Source organism: Euleptes europaea, chromosome 17, assembly GCF_029931775.1.
Source record: "Euleptes europaea isolate rEulEur1 chromosome 17, rEulEur1.hap1, whole genome shotgun sequence".
In the NCBI taxonomy this organism is placed as follows: domain Eukaryota; kingdom Metazoa; phylum Chordata; class Lepidosauria; order Squamata; family Sphaerodactylidae; genus Euleptes; species Euleptes europaea.
In genome coordinates this window covers 26,430,948-26,444,057 of record NC_079328.1, presented here as the reverse complement: position 1 = coordinate 26,444,057, position 13,110 = coordinate 26,430,948, and the positions used below count along the sequence as shown (strand labels likewise).

At 47.0% G+C, this 13,110-nt stretch overlaps 1 protein-coding gene across 3 annotated transcripts in view; it reads left to right on the top strand.

Moving 5' to 3' along the window:
• Nucleotides 1–9,979, top strand: part of DOK4 (docking protein 4) — a 45,405-nt gene extending 35,426 nt beyond the window's left edge. For 2 of the 3 annotated variants that reach the window (XM_056862611.1, XM_056862610.1), the window contains exons 6-8: nt 4,260–4,398; nt 6,856–6,979; nt 9,781–9,979. In XM_056862611.1, the coding sequence (XP_056718589.1) occupies nt 4,260–4,398; nt 6,856–6,979; nt 9,781–9,908 (391 nt within the window). In that variant the 3' untranslated portion in view covers nt 9,909–9,979. Of the gene's footprint in view, nt 1–4,259; nt 4,399–6,855; nt 6,980–9,753 lie in introns of all 3 variants that reach the window. The other variant, XM_056862609.1, reaches the window with a different exon arrangement.
• Nucleotides 9,980–13,110: the final 3,131 nt, after the last annotated feature.

Here is a 13,110-nt window from a genome sequence, read left to right as displayed (position 1 = left end):
GAAGGAAAGGGTAGAGCTAGGAAGGAGGAAAGGAGAAAAAACAGAAAGAAGGGAAAAGAAGAAGAGTTGGTGTTTATATGCTGACTTTCTCTACCACTTAAGGGAGACTCAAACCGGCTTACAATCACCTTCCCTTCCCCTCCCCACAACAGACACCCTGTGAGGTAGGTGGGACGGAGAGAGCTCTAACAGCGTTGTAACTTGTCCAAGGTCACCCAGCTGGCTTCATGCAGAGGAGTGGAGAAACAAATCCAGTTCACTAGATTAGCCTCCGCTGCCCATGTGGAGGAGAGGGGAATCAAACCCGGTTCTCCAGATCAGACTCTACCGCTCCAAACCACCACTCTTAACCACCACACCACACTGGTGTAGTGGTTAATGTGTATGATTATTTCTCTGCAGGGTGACAACACCCCCCCCCAACTATTGCTAGGCAAACATTCGCTTCTTCTGGTTTTTCCTTTTTGTTTTGCATTTAAATGCCTGCTTATCCATTTTATAACAAATTTATTCAGCACCCTTGTTTTTTTAAAAATAACAGCTTGTAGTGCCACAGATGCCGTGACCTGGATGGCCCAGGCTAGCCAAATCTCATCAGATCTTGGAAGCTAAGCAAGGTCAGGCCTGGGTAGTATGTGGACGGGAGACCACCAAGGAAGTCCAGGGTTGCTACAAAGAGGCAGGCAATGGCAAACCACCTCTGAATGTCTCTTGCCTTGAAAACTCTGCAGAGTTGCCATAAGTCAGCTGCGACTTCATGGCTCTTTCCCCCCACTAGTATCACAGATAGCCAGTGCAGTGTATAGTGCAGATGTTTGCAGAACTGGTTTCCCTCTCATGCTCACTCCTGGAGAGAGGGAGAAAGCAAAAGAGAGCATGTTTGAACAAGATGTGGTTGAGAACATTTCTGCACCAGCCCCGTCACTCAAGTCCATATGCATCTGTTCTTACCCAAAGAGAACTTGCCCTGGACCCAAAAATTAATCTTTTTTGCATGTTGACCAGTCAAGGTCCTTGTCAGTGGATCTGTACCTGCTATGAATGGCCAAAAGCCACATTGCGGTGGGTGAAAAGAGCCATCGTGTGAAACCCCACTCTCCAAGAATAAAACGAGAACGTGGAACGTTGTCAGTCTATGCTGGGATTTAAACCCTCGTCTCCCTGAAGCCAGAAGACTGTTCCTAGGAGCTTTTCAGCCTCCCCCCCCTTTTCTGAACTTTGCAAATTGATTTAAACCGTCCCAAGTCCGCACCTATTAGCCGCTCCAGCTAATTACCAGCTACAAAGGAAAAGAAATTTGATCTTTTCCTTTTATCCCAGACCTTCACTGACTCGTTCTGCCGGGTTTTTATGCAGAGATTAGACAAATCCCAGCTTCAGACCCACCCTGTTCTGAGACCTTGGAACAGGCTGGGCTGTGACAATAAAACTGTTTGTTTCTCTGGGAGCTTAACCCCCGCTCCCCCCAGCAGTTGATGGCTTTCCAAAAAAAGCAAGGCAGTAGCTTCATTCACATCTCCTTTTCCAGTATGGGAGGATCTCGGGCCTTTGAAACATGGAAAAAATGTGAGGATTTGCTAAAAAATGTATCATTTATGAGCCTTAGCTTGTATGCCCGGTGGTTAAGAGTGATAAGCTGCAGTACTGCAGTCAAAAGCTCTGCTCACGACCTGAGTTCGATCCCGACGGAAGTCGGTTTCAGGTAGCCGACTCAAGGTTGACTCAGCCTTCCATCCTTCCGAGGTCGGTAAAATGAGGACCCAGCTTGCTGGGGGTAAAGGGAAGATGACTGGGGAAGGCGCTGGCAAACCACCTCCTAAACATAGTCTGCCTAGTAAATGTCAGGATGTGACGTCACCCCATGGGTCAGGAATGACCCGGTGCTTGCACAGGGGACCTTTACCTTCACCTTTTTATCCTGCTTTTCTCCCCAGTTAGTACTCAAAGCAGCTTAAAACATTATCTCCCTTCCTCCATTCTCTCACAACAACAAACCTGTGAGGTAGGCCAGGCAGAGAGTTTGTGACTGTTCATCCAGTTCAGCCAGCAAGCTTCCATGGTAGAAGTGGGGAGCGTCCGCCGCTCATATGGAGTGGGGAATCAAACCCGGTTCTTGCACAGGGGACTTCCTTTACCCTTTAGCTTGTATGTACGCTCTGCATGCTTCCTTACTTCATTAGTACACTGCCTTTCTCCTCAGTGCAGACTCAAAGCGGCTTACCTGGTTTGTATCTCCTCCATTTTATCCTCACAGCAACCCGATGAGGTAGGTTAGGCTGTGCGTTTGTGACGGTCCACCTAGTTCAGCCGGCAATCTTGCATAGTAGAAGTGGGGATTCAAACCTGGGTCTCCCAAGATTGTAGTCCGACACTCTGTCTACTGCGCCACGCTGACTGCACCTGGCCATCTGGCCCAGAGAGGTAACAGACAGAGATCCCATAATGTTGGATGGCTCCAACACCAGGGCCCTCACGACATGATCTGAGAGCTATCATAGCGTAAAGCGTAGAGTGTTGGGTAAGGATCTGGGAGATCCAGGTTCAAACCTACACTGGTTTGTGAAGCTTGGTCCGGTCACACATTGTCAGCCTAATCAGAACAGAACAGAAACATTTATTGTGGCATTACGCCAATAAAAATTTAGAACAGAACAACAATGTTACCACGGGTACATTGATAGTGTTTAAAAGTTGTGTCATGTTAATTTAAAAGGATATATATAATTAAAATGTTTTACAGATTAGACAAGAAATAAACATTGTCGAAGGCTTTCATGGTCTGAGTTCATTGGTTCTTGTGGGTTATCCGGTTACACAGCCCGGATAACCCACAAGAACCAAGAAATAAACATTTTGCCACCAATTCAGAAAATGTTTTAACTTCGTTTTCATTGTTTCTTTGAACTTTATTTTACTAAACTTTGACGAAGTTTATAAATTGCTGCGCAGAATTTGGCGACCTCACTAATTTGTTGGGGATGTCAGCCTAATCTACCTCACAAGGTCGTTGCGAAGAGAATCAAGATGGGGTGCCAAAGTACTAGACAGATAGTACTGGATAGTTGTCTCAGTGTTGTGTAGTGGTTAGAGAGTCGGACAAGGATATGGGGGGATCCAGCTTCGAATCCCCACCCTGCCATGGAAGCCAGGAGTCAACTCTTGCGCCAGTCACATGCTTTCAGCATCACCTACCTCACAAGGTTGTTGTGAGGATAAAATGGAGTAGAGGCGAACGATGGACACTGCTTTGGGTCTCCTGAGGTCGGATTTGAAACTAATAAATGGTTTGGTTGCTTTTAGTTCCCAAACTTTGGTGCTGATTCAGGAAATTCTGACCACTGCTGGCACTGGGACTGTTGGATAACACTAGAAGACAACTTTGTGTGCTGCATAATATAATGACTCCAGGGCAGCATGCTTTACACACATACATAAGGGTGAGGAACAGGTGGCTCTGCCCAACCTGGGGGTAAGCCCCAGCTAAGCAGGAAGGCAGGGATGAGCAGCCCAATCAGGGGCTTTTTTTATAGAACCAGGTGGAATCCTATTGGATTCCTGACCCTTGGCAAGACTCATATGCTTCAGCCATGCGCTGGGTGTATTTACGGGAAAAAAAACCCCATGTAATCTAGCTATGTGTGTAGCTTAAGTGTGTATTTCTTTCAAAAAATATTTTATTAAGATTTTAAACAATACAAAAACATGCCCATTCACATACAAATAGAGCTCCTTCCAGAGAGAGCCATTAACAATTCTGAGTATCATAGCAGTTGCTCTATACACTAACTTGTATACATAATAATAGCAAACTATTCTGTTCCAACTATAATACATATAAGCCTTCTAGTTTGTTTGTTTTTAAACAGCCAGTCTTCTAGTTTAAGCTTCTATATTCTTATGTTATGAGCCATATCTGTTATTCCTGATTTGCTCTTAATTTTTCCTAATTCTACTATATATATTTAAACTCTCAAATTAGCATAGGCAAAATAGCCCTTCCATTTCATTCAGAATTCATCTATCATTTTCCCTCTCAGCATACTGGAAAGTGTGTTCTTTTGTTGATGTGCGAAATGCGGGGTAGAAAGTGGCATGTTCGTTTGGGGTGAGGGGCAAGGAAGCGGGAAACATGGGGCATGCATAGCCTGCCTCTTGCGCACAACTCTCACAAACAACCTTTGTGCTGGAGGAATGAGCCTCTTCTCTGTGGCCTCCCTCCCGGATCGTCACAATACGATGTCCCCCTTTTTGTTCCTCAGGATGTGCGACGCAGGTGAAGGGCTGTACACCTTCCAGACCCAGGAAGGGGAGCAGATCTACCAGCGCGTGCACAGCGCCACTTTGGCCATAGCTGAACAGCACAAGCGGGTTCTGCTGGAGATGGAGAAGAACGTGCGGGTGAGCTTCTGCCTCCAAAGTGGTTTGGGGTGTGTGTGTGTGTGGGGGGGCTATCCATTTTAAGAAGAAGAGTTGGCTTTTATATGCCAACTTTCTCTGCCACTTAAGGAAGAATCAAACCGGCTTACAATCACCTTCCCTTCCCCTCCCCACAACAGACACCCTGTTAGGTAGATGGGGCTGAGAGAGTTCTGAGAGACCTGTGAGTAGCCCAAGGTCACCCAGCTGGCTTCATGTGTAGGAGTGGGGACTCAAACCCAGTGCTCCAGATTAGAGCCTGCTGCTCATGTGGAGGAGTGGGGAACAACCCGGTTCATCAGATAGAGTCTGCCGCTCATGTAGAGGAGTGAGGAATCAAAACCAGTTCTCCAGATTACAGTCTGCCGCTCATGGGGCGGAGTGGGGAATCAGACCCGGTTCTCCAGATTACAGTCTGTCACTCATGTGGTGGAGGAATCAAAACCGGTTCTTCAGATTAGAATCCACCACTCTTAACCACTGCTCTTAACCACTACATGCTGGTTCTCCCCAAGTACTGAGAATCAGGTGCTAGAAATACCAGTCACTTTTTTTTTGCTGTACTTAAGATTGCTCAGGCTACATCTCTTTGACCCATGCCCAGATTGCAAATCTAACCCAACATCTCCTCATATAAGAAGACCCCTGCTGGATCAGACCAGTGGTCCATCTAGTCCAGCATCCTGTCTCACACAGTGACCAGCCATTTGTCCTGGAGGGCCAAGAACACAGCATAGAGGCCAAGGCCTTCCCCTCATGTCGCCTCCTGGCACTGCTGTTCAGAGGTTGACTGCTTCTGAATGTGGAGTTTCCCTTTAGTCTCCATGACTAGTAGCCACCATGGTGACCAGATTCTTCTCCATTAGAATGAAAAATAATCACGGGTCATGTGGCACTTTTGAAGGCTCCTAAGGTTTTATTCTAAAACAAGCTTTAATAGACTGGCGCATTACTTCCTCAGATGTGTGTAGTGGTTCTTTGCTAGGCAGAGAGAAAGAGGCCCATATCCAAACAAACAATTTCAATGTATTACAGTCATTGACCAGCAAAGCAAACATTCAAGAAATTAACATTGATTTAAAAAGTAAAATCTAGCAATATATCTGTTCATAAGATATTCAAAAGAGTTAAGGTTTGATTAAAAGGTATAAAAATATAACAATATCTGTACGTAAAAACATCAATTAGAATAAAATGTTGACAATAAAATTAAATATTTACATTAATAGTACTAATTCAGTTACACATTCTGTTTCCCTTATCAGAGTTAGGCCAAGTACTTCTGAGCTTAATACTTAACCTTGCATACTTGGCAACTTTATGGGCTGTCTCACTATTCCTGTCTGAAAGTATTATCTTTATTTGTGTGGATCTTTGGCAAGTTGGAAGGCCAGCCAAAATGGGTAGTATCAGCTCTTGCCGAATTTGATTGTAAATCCTGCAGTCAAATATCACGTGTTCTATTGTTTATACACTACCATCCTGGCAAATGCACACACGTTCCTGAAAAGGGATCTTTTTATATTTGCCTTCTATCCTTGCCAACGGGAGAGCGTTGTGTCGCATTAAAGTGAAAGCTCTCCTACATTCTGAATTACTAGGGTTGCCAGGTGCCCGGTGGTGGCGGGCAACCCCCCGGCAATTCGCCCCTCTGCCCGCTGACCACCTGAGGGTCGGTGGGCAAACGTGCATGCGCGCATACACACCGCGCACACATCACTTCCGGTTTACAACCAGAAGTGCCACCTCGCAAGGGGCCTTATATCACTCAATCTCTTAGTTTGAGTAGTAAAGGGCTGCTTCCGGTTGAAAACCGGATGTGACACGCATGCGCGCAATCCCGACCTCAGCCCCATAGCCTCCTGCCGGAGGAGAGGGGAGACCTGGCAGCCCTTTGAATTACTTATATTAAGGAGGTAAGACATCGGTGATATGCACACAAATATGCATGAACATTGCCCTGACCTGGATGGCCCAGGCTAGCCTGATTTCATTAGATCTCAGAGGCTAAGCAGGGTCAGCCCTGGTTAGTATTTGGATGGGAGACCACCAAGGAATACCAGGGTTGCTGTGCAGAGGAAAGCACTGGCAAACCACCTCTGTTAGTCTCTTGCCATGAAAACCCCAAAAGGGGTCACCATAAGTCGGCTGCGACTTGAAAGCACTTTACACACACACATGCATGCACAGCACACATGGTTATGAAGGGGAAAAACATGGTGTGGCGAGGGGAGAAGAAGAAGCAGAGAAGATGAGACTTCCTGGGTCAGTCACTCTCCACATAGTCACACCGGGCGAAAACAGGGAGCCAGCCCCGCAGGTGAGTGCAGAATCTGTTTTATTTCGGTAGACTAGTAACGGCCCTTTCTACAATTTCCTCCTTTTTTTTTTTTGCAAGGGAGGAATTCTGCGGTTTTAACGTTACTTCCTCTCTTCCAGCTGTTGAACAAGGGCACGGAACACTACTCCTACCCATGCACACCTACGACCATGTTGCCACGCAGTGCCTACTGGCACCACATCACCGGATCACAGAACATTGCGGAATCCTCCAACTACGGAGGTGAGTTTCTCTTCAGCTAGGCAGAAGCTGAAGAGCCCGATGGCGCAGAGTGGTAAGCTGCAGTACTGCAGTCCAAGCTCTGCTCACGACCTGAGTTCGATCCCGACGGAAGTCGGTTTCAGGTAGCTGGCTCAAGGTTGACTCAGCCTTCCATCCTTCCGAGGTCGGTAAAATGAGCACCCAGCTTGCTGGGGGTAAAGGGAAGATGACTGGGGAAGGCACTGGCAAACCACCCCATAAATAAAGTCTGCCTCGTAAACGTCGGGATGTGACGTCACCCCATGGGTCAGGAATGACCCGGTGCTTGCACAGGGAACCTTTACCTTTACCTTAGGCAGAAGCTGGGCTTTCCCCAGAATCCATCTAGTTCCTCTTCTCTACCAACGCATCGGTGGAGGCTTTGTGTTAACAGCTGCATAGGCCGGAGAAGAGCATAGGACATCTCTGCGTTCCCCAACCTAGCTACTGACTACGAAGCACCTGCATGGGGTTATCTGCTGCAGCCTATTTGTGGTTTTAACTTCAGCCCCAAAGATTCTTGGGGTGGGCAGAACTGGGCTGCAGCTGGTGTTTGAGGATCGGGATTCAGGTTTGGCTTCTTTAAAAAATGGGGTTGTGGATTTTAATGATCTTGTTTGTTTGTTTTAAAGATTTTTTTATCTAGTTTTGTTTCTTAATAAATCTGAAGAACTTTTTTGGGCGGGATGAAATTGACTAGAGCGAAACTAGAATTCGGGGTCATGAAATCGACTACCCATGGATTTAGGACAGACAACTGTAGAAGACGCGTAAGGAATTCGCTGTCAGAAGATAGGGCTGTTGGTACTGGTTTAGATAGCTTTAAAGGGGGTGGGGTTAGAAAAATGCACAGAAGATAAGTGTCTCTTAGTTGCTGACCATAATCACTAAATGGATCTTCCATGTTCGGGGACAGACCTCTGAATCCCAGTTACAGAGATAGCAGGAAATGGCTTCCCTTGCAACTTCCTGGCTGGTCACAGTTGGACACAATATGCTGGACTAGCTGGAATTTTGGTCTGATCCAGCAGGGCTCTCTTTTAGGTCCTTACAAGTGAAACTTGTAAGAAACTTGCCAGGAAACTTGCGGGGTGTGTGTGAATACCATAATGGCTCCAGGCATCCCCCCTCCCAGCCCCACTCTCTTGCTGGCTTGCCCGGAGCTGCTCCAGGCGATCGCAACAAGGCCTCCTCCTCAGGCCCAGCTTTCTTTTTTAAAAACCGGGGGATTTAAACCCCCTTTTTAATTTTAAGATTTTTCTGCAGACCTAGGAGGTCCCCTAAGTCTGCAGAAACATCTGTTGGGGGTTGGTATGCCCCCATCTGTGGATTTAGGTATCTACAGGGAGGGGGCGCAGTTGGGAATTAGATATATAGATGCTCAAATCCAGCACATGAGCTTGCCAGTAAGTAGGCTTCTTCCATTAAGAACTCAATCTTGCTTGGTTTACGTTGGTATGCAGACATGGGTAAAGGAAACAGGCTGTTCATGCCTAGCTTCATCCAGCATTGTGATGCTGTCCTGCACACCCAACCATCATTAAATATTTTATTGACCTGTTAATACATAATGGATACAATCTAACCAAAGTAAAGTGCTTTTTAAAAGTCTCTTTCGTTTCAACGAGAGAGCTAAGTATGCCCTTAAATCCCTTCCATGGAAACCAGCGTGACTTCAGAGTGCTTAGCTGTCGGCCGAATGGAGTCTGACTTCATGTTGGCTCACTTAGATCGTAAATAATAATAGCAACAATAAAAGGAATCCAATATTGCCCGTGTTTAAATCTGTGACGATACGTAGCATCAGTCTAGTCATTCGGGATGTTCAAAGTGCTTCATGTCCTTTGGCTGCATCCTGGCATCACAGCAAACCCCATTTGGTGGCTGTGCTTGGAGAAATGCGTACGAGAGCTTCCTGGTTGTGTAAGCCTTTAATCAAGCCCTGAATCTGACATGATGTGCCAGTTGTGGGCACCTGGTCTCACTGGCGCTTGTTTTCCTCCTCAGCATCTGACAATCAGAGGCATACTGCCTCTGAACCCAGAATTGTGGAACTCCCTGCCCCAGGATGTGGTGATGGCTGCCAACTTGGAAGGCTTTAAGAGGGGAGTGGACATGTTCATGGAGGATAGGGCTATCCATGGCTACTAGTCTTAATGAAGATTAGTCATGATGCATACCTATTATCTCCAGTATCAGAAGAGCATTCCTATTATATTAGGTGCTTGGAACACAGGTAGTATAATGTTGCTGCAGTTGTCTTGTTTGTGGGCTTCCTGGAGGCACCTGGTTGGCCACCGTGTGAACTGCCTGCTGGAGTTGATGGGCCATGGTCTGATCCACCATGGCTTTTCTTATGTTCTTATGTTCTAAGACCCATTTGGCTATCATGGCTAACAACTGACCTATCCTCCATAAATTTGTCCACCACCACCCCTTTAAACCCTGTGACCATCACTATATCTTGCGGCAGTGAGTTCCCCAATGCAACTACCCATTGTGTGAAGGAAGACTTCCTTTTTGTCTGTTTTTGAATCTACTGCCAATCAGTTTCATAGGGTGACCCCGTTGTCTAGTGTTAGGGGGGAGGGAGGTTAGTTTCTCTCTCCACATGATACATAATTTTTGAAACCTCTGTCCTGTTCCCGTTTTCTGAGACGACCTCTTCTCTTGTGAACTTGTCTGATATGTTTTTTTAACAAATCCATCTCCGCTTATCCAAGTTTTCCTTAACACTGCTGCATTTCTCCAAATAGAAACCGGTTCTGCTGTCTGGTCCACAGGCAACGCCTACTCGGGGCCCCAAGCCAGCTCAGAGACCGACCTCCTGAACCGATTCATCTTACTGAAGCCAAACGTTCCCAAAAGCAGCAAGAACGAGAGCAAAGAAGCCAGTTCTGCTTCACACTGACGTGGCCCTGGATGGGAGAGGTCAGGATTTCAGCTCCATCGAAGAGGGGAGTGGGCCTTGCACCGAAGACTTTTTTTAAAAATTCCCATGCCTGCTCCCCTCCTTTTTATGAGGGGGCTGTAGTTTGGGGACAGCTGTTTTTTTGGCTGCAAGAGAAGAGGGCAGAATTTGCACAGAAGCAGCTCTGTGGAGAACATTCCAGTTTCAGGAGTCGGCCTGAAATGTCCGCCTGGCAGGTCGAATTTTGCTAGACCCAGAGTGAGGGCGAGAACATAGAGGACCACTATCTATTGTCAAAACTATTTTAAGTATATACTATGGCTTATGCATATTCTATATATCCAGAGGGGTTTTTTTCTCTCGCATACAAATGCATATTTCGTAGCCGCAAAGGCAAGATTTTTAAACCGTTGGTGGGTGGGTTGGGATTCCTTTCATAGGGACTGCAACCTCAGACCAAAGGGGAGAACTTTTAGTCACGAAGGAAAGAAAGCTTCCCAAACTGGAGCTAGGGAGCGGAAGGACTCCGTTCCTTGGGGACAAGAAGGCATTGTTTCTGGTGGCCCGTGAAGAGGATTGCCGCTGACAGAGGCCTGCAGGAGAGAAAAAAATGTCTTGCCGCAGATCAGCAGGGCTTCTTCCAGGGAACACTCGCCTCCGACATAACCCAGGCCTCGAGGCGGTCAAAAACGAGATGAGCAGTCCCGCCCTGGCTGCAGTCCTGTGGGTGAAACCGAGCACGTTTGGCCCTAAAAAGTATTTGCTGGGGAAGTTGGCGAGTTCAAACTCAGAGCGAAGTTTGTGCTGGTCTGAAACGTTGAAAACCTCCTCTTGCGTGCACGCAAACACAGTTGACTTTTTTGCGATGTCTCAGGAGAAAGCGGTTTTCTTTCCAGGCTCTGACCTCTGCACAAGTTTCCTTCCCTCTGGCCTTTTTGCGGGGGAGGCGCATGCTGTCTCCGTGCGGGGGGCCGCCAGCTCAGGACAGGCGGTGAGTGGGTTTCACACGGACGGCGCTTGTATCGGCTGCCCCTCGTGGGCGTTTTGTTAACCGGTCGCTAGCTGCAAAGGTGGGCCCGCCTTCCCTTTTTCCAAGTTTGGGTGCTCTATATAAAAAAATATGCACACAGGCCGTCCGAACGAGGCCAATTCCGCACAGATGTTGTGTGCGGGGGAACCCGGCTGAGGTTGCCTTGCTTAATGGTGGCTTATGGAAAGGTTGCTCTCGTCGCCCTTCTGCTAGGAAAAGCTTCCCCTGCCTCAGTCCTTCCCCCTTCTAACAGCCGGACCCCACAAGGCAAAGCTCCGGTTTCTGGCAGGGGCTTGCACCGTTTGCCCTGTCCTTTCTATACCTCCAACAGGCCTGCCGAGCTCCGTCCCTGAACGTTCTGCACGCCGCAGAAGTTAGATCGAACCTTCCTTTGATCGGCTGGAGACAATCAGTTGTTCGCTGGGGCGGGAGGGCTTTTTCTTTTCAAGACTCCACTCCCTCGACCCCCTTGCTGCTTTCTCTTTCCGGGATATCCCAGCGACACTAAAGACAGCTATCAGGTTGCCAACTTCTTTTAAAGTTGGAAACCAAGCCTTATTCCAGCACCTTTAACTGGGGCTTAATTTCCAGGCCTTAGTAGGCGGTCGGGCTGATCTTCACGGTAAGAGAAAGCTTCCACTGGCTGATGCCTGCAGACCAAGCCACTCTTGAAGCCGCAGGAGTAGGCCAAACTAGGTTTTTCCTGGTCAGTTGGCAACCCAGCTTTCTAATCCTTTCTCTGATCCTTCCACTCCAGAGGCCAGAGTCAATCCCAGCAAAGATTTCAGCCCAATTTCCTTTGCTTCTGTCCTCTGCGTTTTCTCCCATCCCTTAGCTAGCTAGTCAAGAAGAAAGAGTGAAACACTTTTCACGTTGTGGTTGGCTTTTTCCTATGCTGATGTTTAAAATACACACACACACACACACAAAAAGCAATTGAATTTTCTAGTTTTACTATTTATTGAATACCTTTTAGAAGGGCTATCTTTTTATTGTAGTACGAACCTTGGTATTGTGTTTTTGTTTTGTTTTTGTGTTTTTTTAAAAAACAAAAATTAATGCTGGAGGTACTTAACTTATACTATCTTGTGGTCTGTCACGTGTAAATAACTGTGTTTTTGGATCCTGTGTCTACGTGAGGAAAAAGGAAAGAAACTTCCTAGCAGATCTGGAGAAAAAAAATCCAAAAAAGAAGGGGGCAGCAACTGTCCAAGCTGCCTTTGTTCCAACTTCAAAAAAGCCTAATGCCAAAAACTTGTGGAAAGACAGATCCACCAAACAACACCCCTGCAGAGGTTTGTTTGCAATATTTGTTGAGAATTGGCGCATTTCAAGGAGCTGCCCGTTTCACCCCTCAGACTATTTATTCGTTTATGCCCTCTTTTCTCTCCCAACGGGGAACCCAAAGTGGTTTACAACATTCTCCCCTTCTTCATGTTATCTGCACGACAACTCTGTGAGGTAGGTTAGGCTGAGAGTGTGTATGCGTGACTGGCCCAAGGTCACTCAGCAAGCTTCCACAGCAGAGTGGGTATTTGAACCCAGGTCTCCTAGATCCCGATCTGACATTCCTTGTTTTAGAAACTCATGTCTCTTAGAGAGGTTAGCTAGAGTCCTAGCTTGAGCATGATCTTTTTCTATGAAGAGACATTGGGAATTGGGAGAAGTTTGGTAATGGTTCTGATGTTTGTGTTGCCTTCTTGTGGTTACCGTGGCTACTTGTGGTTACCTCCCCTACCATGGGGAGGGGCCGTGGCTCAGTGGTAGAGCATCTGCTTAGCATGCAGAAGGTCCCAAGTTCAATCCCCGGCATCTCCAGTTAAAGGGACTAGGCAAGTGGGTGATTGTGGAAGACACCTGCCTGAGACCCTGGAGAGCCGCTGCCGGTCTGAGTAGGCAATACTGACTTTGATGGACCAAGGGTTTGATTCAGTAGAAGGCAGCTTCATGTGTTCATGTGTACCTACTCTGAGCTTTTTAGTGGGACCTCTTGCATTGGCTCAAATGGATGTTTTATTAGCGCAGAGAGAACTGCATGAGGGTGCCACATCGGAAACCTATGTATGAGCGGCGAAGACGTTTGGGATACTCCTTTCAGGAAGGATTGAATATGTGGACGCCTTGTCAAAGGATGACCCCCTATGTTTGGAACGATAGTAGCAATAGCTGCTA